Source organism: Siphateles boraxobius, unplaced genomic scaffold (assembly GCF_051911475.1).
Source record: "Siphateles boraxobius isolate OS27281-9 unplaced genomic scaffold, OSU_SipBor_1 24, whole genome shotgun sequence".
NCBI lineage: Eukaryota > Metazoa > Chordata > Actinopteri > Cypriniformes > Leuciscidae > Siphateles > Siphateles boraxobius.
This window is the reverse complement of record NW_027508855.1, coordinates 3,321,084-3,341,771: the sequence shown is the minus strand read 5'-3', so window position 1 is coordinate 3,341,771 and position 20,688 is coordinate 3,321,084. Positions and strand designations below refer to the sequence as shown.

The 20,688-nt window shown below is 37.2% G+C and overlaps 1 protein-coding gene and 1 long non-coding RNA gene across 2 annotated transcripts in view; one reads left to right on the top strand and one right to left on the bottom strand.

The window, feature by feature from the left end:
• LOC143748709 (uncharacterized) overlaps nucleotides 1-9,741 on the top strand; it is an 80,899-nt gene extending 71,158 nt beyond the window's left edge. The window contains exon 4 of the long non-coding RNA XR_013206829.1: nucleotides 8,739-9,741. This is a non-coding gene — a long non-coding RNA (uncharacterized LOC143748709). The remainder of the gene's footprint in view (nucleotides 1-8,738) is intronic.
• On the bottom strand, nucleotides 7,679-20,466 carry bco2a (beta-carotene oxygenase 2a). The gene is made up of 13 exons (XM_077240824.1): nucleotides 20,285-20,466; nucleotides 15,827-15,880; nucleotides 14,870-15,050; nucleotides 14,314-14,525; nucleotides 11,645-11,760; nucleotides 11,460-11,562; nucleotides 11,255-11,383; nucleotides 10,869-11,029; nucleotides 10,506-10,673; nucleotides 9,891-10,028; nucleotides 9,027-9,209; nucleotides 8,744-8,854; nucleotides 7,679-8,575 (listed from the first exon to the last, which is right to left on the bottom strand). Exons 1-13 carry the CDS (start codon nucleotides 20,325-20,327, stop codon nucleotides 8,459-8,461), a joined length of 1,716 nt encoding a protein of 571 aa, XP_077096939.1. The 5' UTR covers nucleotides 20,328-20,466; the 3' UTR covers nucleotides 7,679-8,458.
• Nucleotides 20,467-20,688: the final 222 nt, after the last annotated feature.

Below are 20,688 nucleotides of genomic sequence, written 5' to 3'. Positions count from 1 at the left end.
GGGGGAATTTTAACTCACTGAACTTTACTTTTCATGAAAAGGGAATTATTTTGAGCATATTTGCAAGAAGAAAAAATGCTTTTGATAAATCAATATGACATGTCAAAGGTTGCTGTGCTTGAGTATTCAGTTTTTGGCAATAGTTCTCACTCTTGCCAGCAGCTTATTAGCAAATTCCCCATGCCATCTTCCTGTGGCTAGCTTGAGGTCATCATTAAGCAGCTGACAAATTAGGCTGACACTTCCCGACCAGGGCGACTGTGGGCTGTCTGCAGCATCTTTACTTCACGACTGTCACTCTCTCTCTCTCTCTCTCTCTCTCTCTCTCTCTCTCTCTCTCTTACTCTCTCTCTCTTACTCTGTTTCGCTCTCTTCTCTTCCCGCTCTCCTTGTTTTCTGAGATCTCCTACAGTCCGACCTGGCCAAAGGCATTTAGTTGGCGGCTCTCCACGTGGCACAAAAGCGCCGCGGCATTCCTTCTGTCTGTGGTTAATCTGTAGTGTCAGCCCGCTTTGGCCGGGCCGCACTGAAGCACAGGGAATATTAAAAAGCCCAGCGGCAGAATTCCTCTGGAGCAGAGATGAGGAGGGAGAAAGAGCTGGAAGGAGGGAGAGAGCGAGGTCAATTAAGGTTGGGTGGTACGGCCAACAGCAAAGCGTGAAGTTTCAATTGCGAGATGAAAACGAGGAATGGTTCACTGGCAGGAAGATGACCATATAGGTGCATATGAACTTTTAAAGTTTACTACAGGCACCTTTTCTTGCACTATTAAATCCATGAAACCAGTATATTTTAGAAAAAGTATATTTTTAGACCATGTTTATGTACCGTTTGTCTTGGTGTTTGTCTCCCAATTGATGAAATAACATAAATCTGCGTGCATTATTATATTAGAAAAATATTTGCGAGCGTGTCAAATGGTGGGACACTGCAGTCAAACTGCAGGACACTTCACGTTATTATTTTCACACGGTTGATAACAGTTAGACTCCAGTGTACTATTCGCACAAAAAAGTAAAGCTTTGGCTTTTTATATCCATATTAACTCAGAAAATGTCCCTTTCTAGTATGTGTGAGGTGTCACGCTGCAGGACTGAATGAATCAACATGGAACTGATAAACATAAGTAAAATTAAATAAATTTACATAAATATATTAAATATTAACCTCTTTTTTTAACTCCCAAACAGTAATTTTTAGGTAATGTAAACCCATTATTAATCAATCGAGAAAATTGTCCCTATTTTACAGAAGAGGAGTAGGAATAATAAAGTAGGAATAATAAAAAAATAAAACCATTTTGAGATTAAAGTCATAATGCGCAATTAAACTCGTTAAATTTCGAGAAAAAAACTCGAAATACAATCTTGGAGAATAAACTCATTAAATATCGAGAATAAAGTTGTTGTGTTTCGAGAATTTTTTTTTAAAATTTTGAGAAAAAAGTCGAAATACATCTTAAGAATAAACTCATTACATTTCGAGAATAAAGTCGTTGTGTTTCAAAGAAAAAACTTGTTAAATTTCGAGAAAAAAAGTCTAAATGAAATGTAGAGAATAACGCATTCGATCAGTGTTCATTGCATAGCCTACTGATAGAGGACATGGCAGAGTTGGATCACTTTGTCAAGCTATATTTTAGACTTTCTTTCACTAACAAAGAAATACTATCAACTTTAGCTAATTATGACAGAATAATAATTAGCATACGAACTTTAAAGAGTCCAATTTGTGTGATGCACTCGCTTTTGTCATACATGAAATGACAACCAGTGACATAATAGTGAAATGAAATGACAGTGAAATTGTATTTCGAGTTTTTTTTTCTCGAAATTTAACGAGTTTTTTCTCGAAACACAATGACTTTATTCTCGGAAATGTAATGCGTTTATTCTCAAGATTGTAGTTCGACTTTTTTCTCGAAATTTTACGAGTTTTTTCTCGAAACACAACGACTTTATTCTCGATATTTAATGAGTTTATTCTCAAGATTGTATTTCGAGTTTTTTTTTCTCGAAATTTAACGAGTTTAAATTCGCATTATAATGACTTTAATCTCGAAATGGTTTTATTTGTTTTATTATTGCTTGGCCCTAATCCTCTTCCGTACTATTTAGATATTAACAGTTTTAAAAAAAAAATGTCTTGTCGTTCCAAACCTGTAAGACTTACGTTCATCTTTAGAACACAAATTAAGTTATTTTTAATGAAATCTGAGAGATTTCTGTGCCTCCGTTGACAGCTACGCAATTACCAGTTTCACGCTTCAAAAAGTTAATGAAGAGATCGTAAAACTAATCCATATGAATCGAGCGGTTTAGTCCAAATTTTCTGAAGAGACACAATCACTTTATATGATGAACAGATTGAATTTAGTTTTTTTATTCACATATAAACATTCATCAACATTTCCAAAAGAACCAATGAGGTTCATTCTCATGTGTTACACATCATGTTTGAACATCAGCAAGAACCAATGTGGTTCATTCTCGTGTGTTACGCAGCACGTTTGAGCTTCCGCAAGAACCAATGTGGTTCATTCTCATGTATTATGCAGCACGTTTGAACTTCCAAAAGAACCAATGAGGTTCACTCTCATGTGTTAAGCAGCACGTTTGAACTTCCTCAAGAACCAATGTCGTTTATTCTCTTGTATTATGCAGCACGTTTGAGCTTCCGCAAAAACCAATGAGTTTCATTCGTATTATGCAGCACTTTTGAGCTTCCAATAGAACCATTGAGGTTTGTTCTCGCGCGTTAAGCAGGTTCGGATGATCTTCTTTTTATGTTCGCTGATCAATGTTTATATGTGATTACAAGACTAAATTAAATCTGTTCATCATATAAAGCGATCGAGTCCTTTCAGAAAAATTTGGACCACTATCCACCTGAAGTGAAAGTTTCCATGAAAATCTAAAAGATTTAAGTCAAGTCAAGTCACTTTTCTTTCTATATAGCACTTATACAATACAAGGACAACAACTAATTTTGAGGTAGAATAATCAATGTTTCATTACTGCATTATATTTTAAATTAAATTAAAGAGTTGGTATTATCTACTGTAAACTAGTTGATTCTCTTCTTTAATTGGATAACATCATGTTAAAACAGAAATGTTAAATTAAAAATGTTTTTGTTGTAACACAATTGACTTTGAGAGTGACTATACATGCACACAGTATTTTTTAGTTTTTTAACTATTAGCCCTCTTTGTGTTTGTTAGCTGTTTCCAAATTACATATTTACATTTGTTCACCTTTTTGAAATTTTAAAAGTAAAAAGTAAAGTTGGTCTATGATCATTTGTTTCTTATTTCGTTTGATATTTTGATAGTTTAAATTGGGCAATTTATACATTTGTAATTTACCCATACTTTTTTTGTGCTGCTGTGTGAATATAATTTTTTTTGTCCCAGGCAGTGTGCAGTTTTAGGCTCATGTTTTTGTGTGTGTGTGTGTGTGTGTGTGTGTGTGTGGTGTGTGTGTGTGTGTGTGTGTGTGTGAGAGAGAGAGAGAGAGAGAGAGAGAGAGAGAGAGAGAGAGAGAGAGAGAGAGAGAGAGAGAGAGAGAGAGTTTGGCGGGATGTTTGCTCCACAGCGACTGCCTGCAGAACCTCTCCCAGGGTCAGCGAGTGCATGCTGTTACCCAGAATCCCTCAGCATAGTCCTTCAGTGAAACTAAAAACATGCTGCTCCTTTAAGAGCATGAAACAGGAGCCGGCTGTGTGCCCCTACCAGAGACACACAGTCAGCCAAGAGAGAGGGAGAGGTGGGGGGAGAGGTGGGGGGTGGGGTGGGGTAAGAGTTTAGGAGAGGGGTGGGGAGGATAGAGAGATACAGACAGAGTGAAATGAAGGTAATGAAATGAACGATAGGAAGAAGCCAAAGATGAGGGGCAAGAAATAAGGGGATGACAGAGAATGAGTGGGAATCAAAGAGGAACCGACATAGGTAAAAGTAATGAGCCGAATGGCAGAAAAGAGATATGTTCTCCTCCATAAAGCTGTGCAGTTGCTATTATTTGTATTGTAGTAGTTTGTTGTGCTGAAAGGAAACAGTCACTGTTGTTGCTAGGAGAAAAAAGGTGCCGTCCTCTCTTATTGGCTACGAGTAGCTCCATTATCAAATCAGAGAGCTCTGGTATCACAGAGAGAGAGAGAGAGAGAGAGAGAGAGAGAGAGAGAGAGAGAGAGAGAGAGAGAACGAGAGAGAACGGGCCACACTACAAGACCTGATTAATATGTTAGCCATGTTTTATGGGTTAAAATAAGTCTGGGAGTAAAATGTATTGATAAAACAATAACATTGGAGTCTATGTTGCTGTCTTATTGCATGAGACTTTTTTCTCTTTTTGTATTTTCCTGGGATTGCACTGTCATTTCTAAGTGTAGGTGCTATCAGGCATGCAATATTCAGTTTTATGGTTTTATATATATTTTTTTTTTAACATGCTTGCTTGACTTTGGTGTGTTACAAGCATGTTTCTTTACAGACCTTCAACTAAAATACAATATACCATAAAGTCCTACAATAAGTCACAAATATAGGTTCAAATGGTTATTTTCTGGAATTGCTTGTCCTCTAGGCCCTATAGTTGTTATGGTAACCATATGTATAAGCATCAGTATGTTAACATGTCTAGCAAGGACGTATGTTGTTTATTGTTTACTAAATAGATGTTTTTTTGTGTGGAAAAACTATGTTAAATCCATATTTTCACTACTGGTGGCTAATACCTCAGGTTCGGTGTGGCATTAGACCATGTTATTGTGCATTTAAAGACATTTGTTGCCAACAAAATGGAAAAAACACAGATACACTCTTTGCAAGATATTAAGCCACAAACACACTTGTTTACTGTGCTTCGGCTCAAAATGTAAGATATCGAACTGGACAGAGACATTCTTCTGTAATCTTCAGTCTTCAACATCGGGGATCGTCTACAACCTTTTTTCAGCCAAGGAGCCCTTGATGGATATGATAGATGAAGCAGATCCCCTGCTAGATGTTTTATAACATGAAAACACATATAGTACAATAATAATGAATTCACATATATTGTGAATCATCATCATAATAATAAATATTCTTGCACAGCAAATCAGAATGATTTCAGAAGGATCATGTGACTGAATACTGGAGTAATGATGCAACTCTGGACCTGTAGAGTGACCTGGATTTTCACATCTGGTGTTTTGGTCTGTGACATCTAGTCAGATGGAGGTCATTTTGACATTAAGCATGAATTCACATGCTCTGTAATGATACACATATGTAAATTCATAATTTTTATTTCAGTAACATTCTGTGAGCCATCAACACTATACAGGTGAAACTCAAAAAATTAGAATATCGTGCAAAATTATAATTTTGATGATTATGGCTTACAGCCTATTAAAAACCCTAAATTCAAAATCTCAGAAATGTTGAATATTACATGAAATCAATAAAAAAAAGGATTTTAAATACAGAAATGTCGGCCCTCTGAAAAGTATGATCATGCATATGTATTATTTATACTAAATAAATTAATTTCACCTTTTAATTTGAATTACTGAAATACACAAACTTTTGCACGATATTAAAATTTTCCGAGTTTCACCTGTAAATAAGGACATTTCAGTACTTGTGCCTGCAGTGATTTCTTTTTTTAAATCAAACACAGCATTGTATGATCAGAGTTGTTTGCATCAGGAAAGTTTTGCAGGAATATTCTTTACTTTCTTTCTCAGTCCTTTGTTCCCTTCTTCGTAGATATTTGTTTCCGCAGTGTGTCGGTAGTTGTTTGAAGTGGAGGTTCAGCAGCGGAAGCTTTGAGTGCAGGTGTCTGAGTGGGATTTGCAGGGCAAAAAGGCGAGCGCACACACATATATACACAGCTGTCTTTGTTGTGACCACCACCTGGTTTGTGTATTGGTTCAGGTCCCACCGCTGCTTTCGATCACTCATTCATTCATTCATTCATTCAGTCACTCATTCACTCACTTCTCAAATTTTAATTAATAGTATCTTTCTTTTTCTTACACTCTTAAAATTAAAAGGAAGGTTCCCAAAGAGCCTTTCTTAAAAGAACCTTTTTTTTCTTAGTGTGAAGATTATTTTAATAATCCGAAGAACCTTTTTTCCAAAACGGGTTCTTTATGGATCTATACATGCCAATAAAGTACCACCACACCAACACTGAAGGGATTGGTCTAGAACAAAAGCTGAAGTGTGGATGTGTAGCATCAGTGTCTCTGCTGGATACCAATCAGAACAGTGTTTAAACGCAAAAAGAGAGGGATGGAGAGACACAGGGACAAACAACCCATGCTGTGTCTCTCACACAAACACACATACAGATACAGGGACAATAACAGCACTGTGTACAAGGAAAGAAGATCCGGCAGGTCGAGATACCACAGGAGAGCAGTGCCTCTGTCTGTCTGCATCTGCTCTGCTCTGCCTGCTGTTTGATGTGCAGGGATTAGGGGAAATCTGAGAGCTCCCAATTTAGCCGAGCCACGGAGATGTTCACATGCAAAAGCACATACACTCACACGTTACACACATGTCTCTGTATGAACTGAATGAATGCACTATTGGTTATTGAAAGCATTTCAGTTATATAGTTTGTTGCATAGAATGAATGTATAAGGATTTTTTTACTTCAGGTTTATTACTTAACACAGGCATACCTGCTATTAGTGTTTGCTGCTACCTAGTGGACAAGAAAAGTATAGCCATCAGTCTCTCTGTTGGATGCACATGTCGTCAAGATTACCTTAACAAATGTGTATTAGAAGGTGAAATTATGTGGAAAAAACTGGACACTTTACCGTTTTGCTTGCTTTGTAAATGTTTTTTTTTTTTTATAAAAGTGGACTGTAGGAATTAAGCCATGCAGCAGATAACATACAAAGTATTGTGAAAATATTTATCACAATAATTGTGATCATCACGTTACAAATTAGAAATGTGTAAAAAACCATAATGTAATATAGATGTATATATATATATATATATATATATAATTAAACAAATTTAAAATGTAAAAGACATGACATCTTTCAAATTTTTGCAAAAAGGTAGAAATTTGATACAATGACATTCTGTATGGTGATAATCTGTTGTCATTTAAAACAAATAATAATTATGCCTATATTGGCACTTCTGGGCACTTTTTTTTTTACAAAAATGGTTGTGTATTAGGAATTACATTCAATGCAATGAACTTGTTTTCTTGATGGAAGTATAAATATTCTAACAGCAAATATTAACCATAGCTGCACAAGTGTTATGCTCACGTTTGCTTTTAGAGTAGAAGAGGACAGCCTTGTATGAAACACGCAGTTCGTAACTGATGCTATATTGAGCAAATACACTTAGTTGCAAACATTGCAAAGGTGTCATATTGTGGTATAAACATTCAGTCCACAATTTGAAAAATGAAAACAGAAGAAAAGACAGACTGAAAATTAATTGAGAAAAAAAATGTGTATCAAAACCCTGAGCTTTTTGTGAACATTTATCATGGTGATATTATTAGGGCCATAAGTACTTCTCTCTTGTTTAGTTACACTACCATCAGTCCTTTCTGACACAGGATTCAATAATCTGTTTTTAGCCTCATAAAAACGCCTCTTTGCAAAGCTTATATTACATTCTGACAGGTCTACAAAAGCCAGAAACAATGCAATGTTTGTATCTCCCCATTTTATTATTCTTATTGTTAAATACAAACAATAGCCTCTTCTGCTGTTGTTTAGAAATGATAGTATCTATTCTACTTCCTCCTCATTACATCACTGACTGGGTGAGCCAAGTTACTGAACACCAAATCAATAATGTATGCAGTTTTTGCGATTGTTTCAGTAAATGTTTTTTTTTTGTAATTAAATTTGTAAAATTGTTCATACGAAATAAATTCTTGTTTGTTGTATTGTAGTTGAGGTAGAATTTCTCACAGAAAACTAACTGGTAACACTTTACAATAAGGTTTCATTTTTTAACATTAGTTAATGCATAAAGCATTAGGTGACTAACATGATCTTACCATGAGCAATACATTTCTTACTGTATTTGATCATCTTTGTTAGTTAATAAAAAAACAGCTGTTAATTGTTTGTTCATGTTAGTTCACAGTGCATTAACTAATGTTAACAAATACAACTTTTGATTTTAATAATGTATTAGTATATGTTAACATTAACACAGATTAATAAATGCTGAAGTGCAGTTTAACTAATTTTAACTAATGAAACCTCATTGTAAAACGTTACCAACTAACTGTTACTAAAGTGTGTTGTTCTTTTAAAAAAAATATGCGATCAATCTGTGGAGGATGTCTTTGGACTAGTTTCATAGAAATATTATTCTGTTAGTCTCTTGCTTTCGATAGTAGCAGCTGTGTAGTGTATTAGCCATTTTAAAGAGCTACTTGTCATTAGATGTAATTTTGTTGGAGGGATACCAAGAGCTTCAAGCACTGGAATTGAATACTCCATGGAATCCATAAGGAATGTTGACAGGCACTTCAGCTCTTCCCAGTTCATCAAACGTTTTGGCATCTAGGACTAAGAGAAATGTGCTCTTATCCTGCAGAGAGAAGAGAAAGAAAGGGTTTAGAGTTCAGACAAAAGACCCATTTATAACAAATGTAATTTCTCAACTGACTTTTCTTAGCACGTTTCAATTTCTGAACAGGTGATATATAGAGCTAATGTTTGTTTTTAATTTTTTTTTTTTTTTTCACATTCAGGGTACCTTAACTGGTGTGATGATCACAGACAGGATGACTCCATCGTCCTCTTCCTCAGCATTGGGTGAAGGAATGAAGACAGGCTCTGATGGGTAGAGATCAGGTTGCCGCCATACCTGTAAATCAAATCATTTAACAAACATACAAACACTCTTAACATTGTGAGACAAATGGAAAAGAAAAGTTTGACTGCTGTCTTATATTACATTTGTTTGGACTTTTTGGTCATTGTAGGTATCAGTCATGGTCTGTACCAGTTTATAAGCTATTGTCATAATTTGATCTCACCTTGAACTTTTTGCTCTCCAGATCCATCTTAATTAAGGAGTCACCCACTAGGTGGCGGAAGCCACAACCATAGTAGTATCTATAAGGTTTGGTGTTATATTTGGCATAGTTAATATGAGGAAACTCCAAGCCACCATAGTCTTTCAGGTCTTCACCATGGAGATCCTCAAACGTGCAAAACACCTGTGAGAGAGACATTATGTAGTCCTAAAAGAGCTGAAGACTCGCAAACACCTAAATGCACCTAAATTTTGTGAGACGTATCAATCACTGTTATCTTAAAACTGTGAAGGTCTCTACTTAATACACCAAGTCTAAGTACTGTAGTTACAGTACTGTTCAAAATAAGTCTCTTATGCTCACAAAAGCTGCATTTAATCAAAAATACAGTAAAACAGCAATTTTGTGAATTATTAAATTTAAAAATTATTTTTATGAATATTCTAAAACGTAAAAATGCTGAATTTTTAGCAGCCATTACTCCAGTCCTCATAGTCACATGATCATTTAGAAATCATTATGCTACTTTGGTTAAACAAATATTATTATAGATGTCTTGTATATGAAACATTTCTAATTATTAACAGTGTTAAAATTGCTGTACTGCTTAACATTTTTTGTGGAAACCATGATACATTCTGTGAGGAACAGAACATTCAAAATATTATAAATGTATTCACTGTAAGTGTCCTTGCTAAATAAAAATTCTGACCCCGAACTTTTGAATTGTGATGTGTGTGCCAGTAGAAAGTCTGGCAAATATAAGCAAACAATACTATAGACCAAATTCCATGAAGTACTGTGAAGAAAAAACAAGCACATAACACACACATAATGCTGTTGTAACCAGCACAAAGACAACACCTGGTTTTTAGTTCGGGAGACAGCGGTAGCGGTGCTGTCAAGGCGTGTGTTGAGATTCTGTTCCAGTGGTGTTTCACTGTTGATGTTGAGAGGAAGCACAAAACGACGGGGAAGCGGCCGGCACATGGTGTTATACATCTGACAGAAAAATAGAGATTGACAGGACAAAGAGACTGTCATTTAGGTGGTGATGGCGCAGTGGATAAGACACATGCCTTTGGTGTGAGAGACCTGGGTTCGAATCCACTGTGGGACACCAATGTGTCCCTGAGCAAGACACTTAACCCCTAGTTGCTCCAGAGGCGTGCGACCTCTGACATAAATAGCAATTGTAAGTCGCTTTGGATAAAAGCGTCAGCTAAATGAATAAATGTAAATGTAAATTTAGGTAGTAATAATAATAATAAAATTGTAAAATAGTACTACTAATTTACCTAATAATAATAGCAGTAGTATTGTTAACAATGTTTTTGTAAATAATAATACACCTGCTGGCATATGGTGTTATACATCTGAGAGAGAGAGAGCAACAGGACTGACAGAATGTAATTTATGCTATAATAACAATAATTATCAGTAGTATTAGTATTAAGATAGACAGAGAAAGAGAGTAACCTCATCCAGTGCCTCTCCTGATTGACGCAGGTTCTGGATGAGGAAGTTGTTTATGGCCTGGCCGTCGTCAGAGCAGCACATGTCTAGCATGAGGAATCCATCCTGCTCAAAAGCATTGATCTGATGGAAGGTGGACAAGGCCTTGGTGTAATACTTCACTGGCATCTCCTGCAAAGAGAGATGCAGAGTAGTTGGCTAAATTGTTAAGAAATCTTTAAAAAAAAGAAATCCTTAAATATAATCTGATAATGCATTTATGTTCTCAATCAGATTTGATTGAACCATATGAAGCACAATCAGTGAACAATTATAGAATAACCTCATAGTGCCTCTGTGAGACTATTGTTTTGATTGTTGTCTTACCTTACCAGTTTGTTTGTCAATAAGGTGGAAAATGGTTTCCTGGTTGGGGTCCCAGTAAACACCCTCATTTAGGGATTTCCCCCTTAGTTTACCAGTCACTATCTTAAACAGATCCATCTTAATAGGCTGCTCGATGAACACTACATAGTTCTCTGACATGCCTGAAAGGTTCATGAAAATAAAATGTTTTTTCAGTGCTGCACATTCATATGATCGCTCCATTCATACTATATGATTACACCATTCAGAGTGCCTAGCAATAAAATGACATGACTTTAAGAACATACAGTGGATGTGCAATAAAATTACACATGATAGTCAGTCATTGTTGAATGGCTAACTGTCTGTCTAGGATATCTGAAGATAATAAAGATTTCTTCACTCACCAAAGCTGTGATAATAAGAGGGTTTGGATTTGTCATGAGGGGCGATAGAGCATAATATCTTGGCTCCCTCTAGAGTATCCGTTGAACCGTTTCTTTCTGGGGGCACCTTGATGATGTTATAGAAAGCCCCTATAAAACACATCAGAGCACAACATCATGCCTCCTAAAGATCGGTCAGTATAAAAGGAGAAGACCGGAACCTAACCTTTGTTTGCGTATGAGTTGCCCATGTTGTAAGCCGTGCCATCTGGATCAATGTGTGGATGAGCAGTAGCACCGTTCACAGCAATGAACTTACTCCAGTCCACCTACAAATAATCATCCTTCCTAAATTAGACATGACTGGTTGTTAGTCTAGGTTGGTGACTAAAAGCTAGTTATTCTTCATACCTTCTGTTCGGACTTTAGAGTATCTGGATCCACTCTGTGCATGTAGTTTGTCTCTGTGCTGACGTAATAGTCACCCTTGTATTTAACAAAGTTGACGCTGGCATTATCTGTTGGCTCTGGAATTAGAGAGGGGAAAAAAGTGCAACAAATACCTTTTATTTATTTATTTTTGGACTAATGGAGGGCAATGGATTTAAACCCTTAACCTTTTTGACTCAAAGGACCCTAAAATTCGAAGGTATTTCTTATGTAATTTTGACAAAGCTGCTTGTTTTCAGACTTTTTTTTATTAACAAAAACGGGGATTATTAATTATAGGCTATTAAAGGTGTAGTATATCTACGGAGCTCCTTCAAGGTGCTCTAAGCGATGTCGGGTGACGTCACTTCTTGTTGACGCTCGAAGTATTGTCAAACAAAACGGAGGCTAGCTAGACCCTCGCTCCCTCCTCCTCATCCATGCACTAACCCCCCAAACCCCACCCCCAAATCCTTCTTGTCGGTTATTGGGTGGAACAGTTTGTTATGTTTCGTGGTGCGGATTAGCCTAGTTTGTTTTTGTTGCCGTTTTTGGAGCCTGGGGTGTCTGCAGAGACCGCGTTTTTTTACAGTGTGTTCAGGGGACAGGCAGCTAGTGGATAATGAGGAGATGTTTGCTGTATGTGACAAAAAATGTTTTGGCCTAAAAAACACGTGACATTGCTTAGAGCACCTTTAAGGGACGTGGTGGTGGAAAAATGTTTAGGATGGGAAACATTTTTTTTTCCAAATCTTTTGCGTTCCCTCGCAAAACTTTTGTGTTCCCCCGAGAAACTTTGCGTTCCCTAGCAAAACTTTTGTGTTCCCCCGAGAAACTTTGCGTTCCCTCGCAAAGTTATTTGCGTTCCCACGCAAACTTTTGCGTTCCCTCGCAAAGATATTTGCGTTCCCAGGCAAAACCTGTTGTGAGCTCGAACAGACACTTCCTGTTTAATGTCCCGCTGGCAGTGCTTCAGAGATCCGTAGCGTTTCATAGTGTGTGAACTTGGTTGGACTCAAATATAAAGAAATGCGGATAGAACTTATAATAATGCAAATAATGATGGTTTTTGCGGGTGCGTGTCTGATTTTACACATAAATAGAGAAAAGTTGCTCAGGCAAATTTGACGCGTGCATGTCTCATGTATGGTGTGGTAGTGGTTGTTTGTCAAAATGAGCGAGAAAGGTTGACATGGAGCACGCTAAATCTCTAACCACCGTGGAATCAACCGTTAAAAAAAAACACTGAACAGAGGAGAGTCTGCTGGCGAAAAGAGAATGCGACAGAGCTAGTAATAGGTAGGCTACAGCAAGAATCAACATGGGCTTGGCTTAACAAGAACCAAGGGATTTGAAATGTTGTAAAAGTGACGCGGAGATGACGTTTTATTACTCAACAGGTGAGTATGGTATTTTATACCATATGAAGTAGCTTTCTGACAGAGTTAATTAAAGCATTATCTATTGTATTATGGGTTGTTGTAGTGCTGTGCTGGAATTTATTTTACTGTGTCTATTAATGGGTACAGTAACGTAATCGGCTAGTCAGCTTGAGATCCTTTCCATCTAAACAGGTTATGTCTCTTAAGCCTAGTAGTAAATGTTTTATTTAGTATGAATAATTTAGTTTATGAAAAAGACTCAAATTCATCCGCACAGTCACGCTGAGCCGAAGCACAACCAAAACAATATTCTTCTGCAAAATGCATGCGGGTTTTGTTTTTTTACTGTTAGAAGACTAAAAGTTGCATAGTGTACCTTTAAATTAACTACAATTAATTTTGCATTTACAGAAGTTTCAAGAACTGTGCATTATTCAATAAAAACAATATTTATTGCGGTGGAAATGATTTCAAAAGGATTTCAGTTTCACCTTGATTTTTTGCATTTTAATTTAGATTCAAGTTTAAATTAGATTAGAGATAACAATAATAGTTTATTATTCAAACACTCTTAAGTCAACCCTTTTAAAAGAAGTTTGATGAAGTCCCCTATGGTCCACAGCCCCCTGGGTAAGAACTACTGGTTTAAAATTATGAAATTGTTTTTACAGACATTTTTATTTACAGTATATTTCTTTTCATATTGATTTTAGTTGTGTAACCCACATATCCAAATGCAAACCTCATGATGGCATTAAGTTACACTCCCACCATACTGAGAGCTTAATGGATTTTCTCTCGATCCTATGGTGGGTTTTGTTTATTCATTTTTTAAGGCATTGATCTTAAAGATGGCTGTGCAATATTTGATCATTTTAAAAGATCCATATTTAATTGATAATGATCTCAGTTATAGTGTCCAAAACATTCTGCCAGTTCCATCTCAACACTTTTGTAGCCGTGTCACTTTAGTTCATCCTAATTGAGTGCTTACGGTGTCTGATTTAAATTTGTTCTCATGATTACAGACATATAATTGTTTGTCTAGGACATACTTTAGACACTTTCCACTGACCACTCCTGTTGTGCTCTTGAGCAAGGCCCTCTAAATACATGCCTCTTTACTCTTTCAGAAACAGAAAGAGCTTTTTGTAACCTTTTTAAAGCAGACAGCTATTCGTGATGTTTACATTTGCTAAACTGATTGAGATCCGTTTCACCAGCCCTCCTTACTATCATTCACACATTTATTTCAGCATCTATACGTACTTATCATCTCAAATCTGGACAGGAAGCGCTGAAAAATGTTCTTGCAGGGATCTGGTAGAGCCAAAGTGCCAAACTCTGACACCATGATGCGGTTCCTCTCGCTGTTCTGCTTATACGAGTCGCTGCTCAAAAAACGGCTTCTGTATGTCACCTCGCCGTCCTCGATCCGAAAGCGATGCATCAAGGCCATGCCATCAAACCAGTGGTTATAGCTGAGGAAAAATTGACGTGAGCAAGAGTGAGCCTGAATATGCATGTTAGAGTTTGAAAGACATATCATTGTGATCAAAAAAATCACAAATCGAAATTTACAATAACAACCTTGTGTGAAAGGTTTCATTAGTTGTCCCTAGTTTGGTCACTACCTCCACCACGGCATATCCCAAATTACTGAATTACACCTTTCCAAATGTCATTAGCTGTATAGCCAATTACTAACTACTAACCAAACAGAGATTAGTTCTTTTTTTTTTTTTACTATTCCTTACATTCCAATGATGTTCTTGTAAGATAAAAATAAATCACCATATATTAACAGTAGAATAGCCATACTTACTGCTCATTCCCAAACTCAAACTTTCCTGGACCATTCCGCAGCAGACTCCCACGGATCCAGGTTGGGATGGTGCCCTTAACTGTGGTGGGGATGGGCTCAGGTGTGTCCTCTACCGAACTTACCAAGGGACTGATACTTGGCAGCCCATGTACTTTTGGGAAGTATGTTCTCTGAGCAGCACCTGTAAAAATAACAAATGATTTACATGATATACAAAATCGGATTATTTGGCTAGTTGACAGAACAGAAACTGTTCATAAAAATAATGAACAATAGATAATGTAATAAAGATGCACTTATGAATACAAAGGATCTAAAATTATGATAATGGTAATAAAACGTCATTTTATAAAGAGAACTGTCACTTTTATATGGAGTTCCTCAGCAATCTAAACTGCAAGGTTAGCGAACCCTGAGTTATGTTAAATTATATAGCCGTAGTAAGTAACAGATTTGCAGACATACAACTTTGCTCTATCCATCACGATTTGGGTCAGCTAAAAGAACAAAGGATTGAAGTCAACAAATGACAGAGCTGAAATGGCAGAGAGTCAGGGATATTACAAAGAGAAGTATTACCTTTAGAAAAACAGTCCCTCTCCACACGCTCACATGTACTGGGATACTGATACACCAATGCATAAATAATGAAGCAACTAAATGGACATGCACAGACGTTTCTTTCAGAGAAGTCAAAGTTTAATTCAGCTATTCATAAGCTGAGTCTGCAGCTAAATTTAAATTTCATTTGTAGTATGATATATGACAAATGATAACACTCAGACTCGAAGTATATCACCCTCTCTCATATGAATACACAGGAATGTGCACTGCCCTCATTCACTGCATTGCTTCAGGCACCCACAAATGCGAACAATCACAAAGCCTGTGCATTAGCGTACAACAGAAAGTTACACTTGCAGATGTGCATCCATGCAAAAGAGCTCTCATTCTTACCAATTGTTTGAGGCTTTCTGTAGGACATCCTGTAGAGAGATGTAAGGCTGCACCCTTGATCAGAACAGAGGATGGAGAAGAGTGTATGACAAATTGTAAAGAGCAATAAAAACTATGTGCACGCAGAAGGGAGGAGACCAGCTTTCTTTACGTAAGTCTGATCTTTTGCCAGCTGTTACATCACACGATTACGTGAAACAGCAGGGGAGGGGAGGGCCGTGAGAGAAACGACAAGGCTGAACAGTGTTTATGAGAGGACTTGGATAACACTAAAAAACGCACTTAAACAGGTATAGGCTATTCATCATTAGGAGAAATTTGCTTTGCATTATTCCATGCAAAAGTACATATGGTACAGGGTTCATATGCATTGTTCACATTAAAGAGATGAAGAAAATGTGTCATTAAGCATTATGCATCATAGTTGTTGTGGTTATTGATAATTATTTAAATATTTCATGTCATATTAAAACAATCAATACAAAAAATGACATTAGCCACTTGTTACAATAAGCTAAATACTGTGAAAGTTTGGTTCAGACTTAGATCAACAAAAACCAAATCCCTCAACTAGTCTGGTGGTTCTTGTTTTACATTCAACCAGGGGCGGAGCGGGGGGGGTGGCTAATTGGGCTTAAGCCCCGAATGGTTTGTCAAAAGCCCCGAATCTTTTAGGTTTTTTAAAATAACTTCAAATTTGTTTAATTTCCTCTCAGAATTTCTGATGGAGCGGCAAAAAATTAAACAATGTGCGTGGTGGCGGGGTAATGCATCGCGCATCACTCAGCTTGTTTGCCAACTGCCAATAAAAACTAACGAAGAATATAAATTAATCTTCTTCGCCGTTGTCATCAGGGGTTGGCCGCTTGCGGGCTGTTGTATGTTTAAACCGGCGTCGTAGCGAGCTTACTGGCTAACCGGCTGAAGTTATTATGGACATCATAAAGTTTTTTTATACGGAACACTAACAGTAAACCTCACCGGCCGGAGAGAGATTCAGAAGCAGCGTCAGACGAACCGCGGACAAGTGTTACATGTGAATCTGCTGTTATAGGCCTAACACTGGAGTTAAGTGATGACAACAATTCCAAGTACAGATGCATCAATATCGTCAATAAGTTATTCCCCCCCCCATACTTTAATTTAAAAAGTAAATCTTTAATATATTCTAGATTCATTACATAAAAAGTTAAATATTTCAAGCCTTTTATTGTTTTAATCATGATGATGGGCTAACAACTCATGGAAATCAAAACTCCAGTACGCCTATCTCAAAATCTTTTAGAATTTTAGAACAAAGAATTTTTTATACGACCTGACAAGATCTCTAATCAGCTAATCAACTCAAAACACCTGCAAAGGTTTCCTGAGAATTCAATCTGTCAGTTTTGTTCTGGTGGTGCAGCACAATGACCTTTTCCACAATATTACATTTTTTTGAGATGCGCCTGTAATAATGTAATAAACATATTAGTATTTACATAATTAAAGGAATTGTTATGGTGAACAGTGATAATGAATAAATGGTAGCAGCAGAGTATTGCTAATTAAATGAATATCACTGTCCACAATTTTATATGTAAGCTTTTTGGGCAACGCATCATTAATTTACTGTAACATATTGCACAATATCATCAATATTTAATGCAGCAATTCTGAACAAAAAGTATACATATTTAATAATAAGACACAGGTCTTTGGAACTTTTATTGCACACATGAGACTTAAATTATTCTCAGCGAGTTATGGTGGCGTTTTGGCCCCAGTCTAAAAGGGCTGCTATATAAGTTTTACACGCCACCAGATACCACTGTGTTTTACCTATTTAGGCAAACTTAAAAATAGTCAGATAATGGTTGCCTCTTTTTAGTTGCCAGGGGTGAAAATGAGTCATCCTTAACATTTTTGGTGTTTTGGATTCACTACAGCTGGAGAACAATTACATACAAAATAGGTTGTAGGCTCTACTCTGTGATTTTTTTTTTTTTTTTACTGAGTAGGCCTAACTATCATAATTTTCCCAGGTAGTGTATAGATTTTTAGGCTTTCTAATATCTCAAACAGCCTGAAAAATAGTGCATTTAGCTGACGTAAATGGGGAAAAAATCTCCAAGGGAGTATGCCCCTGCCTGGACCACCCCTAAGTTTGGGCTAAGCCCCGAATGTTTACATCGTCTGGCTCCGCCCCTGCATTCAACAGATTTTTACTTTTGATCACTATTTACATTTAAGCAATGCTAAATGCAAGTGGTAAATGTTTTACTTATTTATCTTCAGAGTTGGGTATAACGCGTTAAAGTTACTGATGTCAATTAAATTAAGTTACTTGCGTTACAAATGAATTGTTAAGAAAAAAAAATATTTAGTAAAATGCATGTCTAATCACGTTTGGCCGGCTGCGTCAGTTAATGAGCATGCGCTTCAATGAATTACCGGAGAACGCGCTTCATGAGGCACCCAAGGGGTGCTTCTCATTTCTTATTTGTGCATCCTCGTTTCCTTTCCTCGCTTCCTTTCCTAGCGTCTCAGCTCCTCCCCCTGTAGGTTTTGACGGAAGGACGCAAGGAAAGAAAATGAGGACGGAGGGATCGAATGAAAGCTTTTTTTATACATTGGAATACTTGATCACTCGAGCGTCACTTCACTGCGTCATCAGCTGCTCTAAAAGGATCTGCCCTTATGTTGTTGAAGTTTGTTTATTTAAGAAATTCATAATAAATAATAATAAAGCAAGATACCCTGTTGAAATATGTGTAATGTGTGGTTTATATAAACTGCAAAGGTAAAGTATACATTAAAACAGATTGTGATCGATGTGAAGCGGGAGGAGAGTGTATATACGCGCGTCACGTTTAGTCGATAAAACTCTTCCGCATACGATACACCTGTGTATCCTCGCTCATGACCCCTCTGGAAGCCTCCTCACTCCTCGATCCTCAACTCCTCGCGGTGCAATTAGAGAATTGAGATGTCCTTCAAGATGGCTGAGCTCGATCGGTTTCCGGGTCATAGGATGGAGGACAGAGGAACGAGGAGACGAGGAGGGATATTGAGAAGCACCCATAGTCTCTCGCTCTCTCCCTCTCCGCCGTGCGCGCGCTATGCGGTTTGGAGCATAGACATCATATGATGTCTATGGTTTGGAGCAAACACAGGGTGCTTCTCAATATCCCTCCTCGTCTCCTCGCTCCTCCATCCTATGACCCGGAAACCAATCAAGCACAGCCATCTTGAAGGACATCTCAATTCTCTAATAGGCTTTATGCACAGCTTCACTACTTCCTGAACTTCAGCCAGTCCTTTGTTTCCTGTCTGTCATTATTGGACAAACTGATTAGTCCAGGTGTGCCTGATTATTGTTACTGAGGCCAGGCACACCTGAATTAATCAGTTTGTCCAATAATGACAGACAGGAAACAAAGGGCTGGCTGAAGTTCAGGAAGTAGTGAAGCTGTGCATAAAGCCAATTGCACCCATCATTGCACCGCGAGGAGTCTAGGAGTGGGGCTTTAAGATGAGTCATGAGCGAGGATACACGGGTGTATCCTATGCGGAAGTGTGTTATTGACTAAACGTGACGCACGTATACATTCTCCTCCCCCTTCACATCGGTCACAATAATTTGAATTATACGTTACCCTTGCTGTTTATATAAACTATCTCACATATTTCAACAGGGTATCTTGCTTTATTATTATTTATTATGAATTTCTTAAATAAACACACTTCAACAACATAAGGGCAGATTCTTTGAGCGCTGCTCATTACGCTATGAAGTGACGCTCGAGTGATCAAGTATTCCAATGTATAAAAAAAGCTTTCATTCGATTCCTCCGTCATCATTTGCTTTCCTTGCGTCCTTCCCTCACAACCTACAGGGGGAGGATCTGAGGCGCGAGGAAAGGAAACGAGGATGCACAAATAAGAAATGAGAAGCACCCACAGTCTCTAATGTCTCGTATGCGCGCTCTTGCTCGCTCGCTCTCTCTAGATTCCGGGATATTTTAACTAATTTGCGGGCATCAGGGAGCCGCGCTATCAATATGCGGGAGACCCCCGAAACTCCCGGGAGACTTGGGATGTATGCAATATTAAATAAGAGAAATAACTGAGTTTCACTTTGTAGTGTATTCTTGTAGTTTTAATAGGTTTTCAAAGTAACTTGAAAGTAAAGTAATTAGTAATCCGATTACTTTTTACATGCAGTAATCAGTAATGTAATCAAATTACAATTTTAAAGTAGTAATTAGGCCTAGTCATTTGTAGTGGATTACGTTTTTTGAGTAACTTACCCAACACTGATTATATTTGTGTTTTACATATAGGCTACTGTCATGTGTTGAACATTTGTCTGGAACTAAGTTTCATTGGCAACAAAAGCTAATTGTCACTGCTCTTGGTTACAACAACAAACAAAGTTATGATAAAATGCAGAAATAATCAATAATAACACCTTACCTTTTCTAGTCCTAAATGCATTTTTAAGCACACTTGTTGGCATGATTAATGCAAATACAAGAGAATGCCGTTAGCTTAAAATTCTTATTTACACACGACGGAGAAGTATGACCCACTTTACTTACACTTTAACCCTAATAAACTCATTCACTTCCTGGTTATATCATTCTTTGGCACACTCTGATTCATTGTTTTGAGACTGTGAAGTATTACTATGCACAATAAAAGTCCATATTTATGTTTATAATGACAAGATATTTGATATTTGCATTCAAATTAAAGATTATAGGAGACTTTGTGATACAGAGGACAGGTTATCGCCTTCTTTAGAAAGTATTACAAGTATTTCTTTATAATACAAAAATAGAAGGTAGGTAGAAGGTAGAAACGAGGACTTTGACTTT

Coding starts and splice junctions, on each gene's coding strand:
- bco2a (XM_077240824.1), bottom strand. CDS start 20,327: ATGCCAACAAGTGTGCTTAAAAATGCATTTAGGACTAGAAAAG. Junction 9,210..9,890: donor TCTCCCGAACTAAAAACCAG/GTGTTGTCTTTG, acceptor TCTCTCTCACAG/GTGTTTTGCACGTTTGAGGA. Junction 8,855..9,026: donor TGGAGAGCAAAAAGTTCAAG/GTGAGATCAAAT, acceptor TTTGATTTACAG/GTATGGCGGCAACCTGATCT.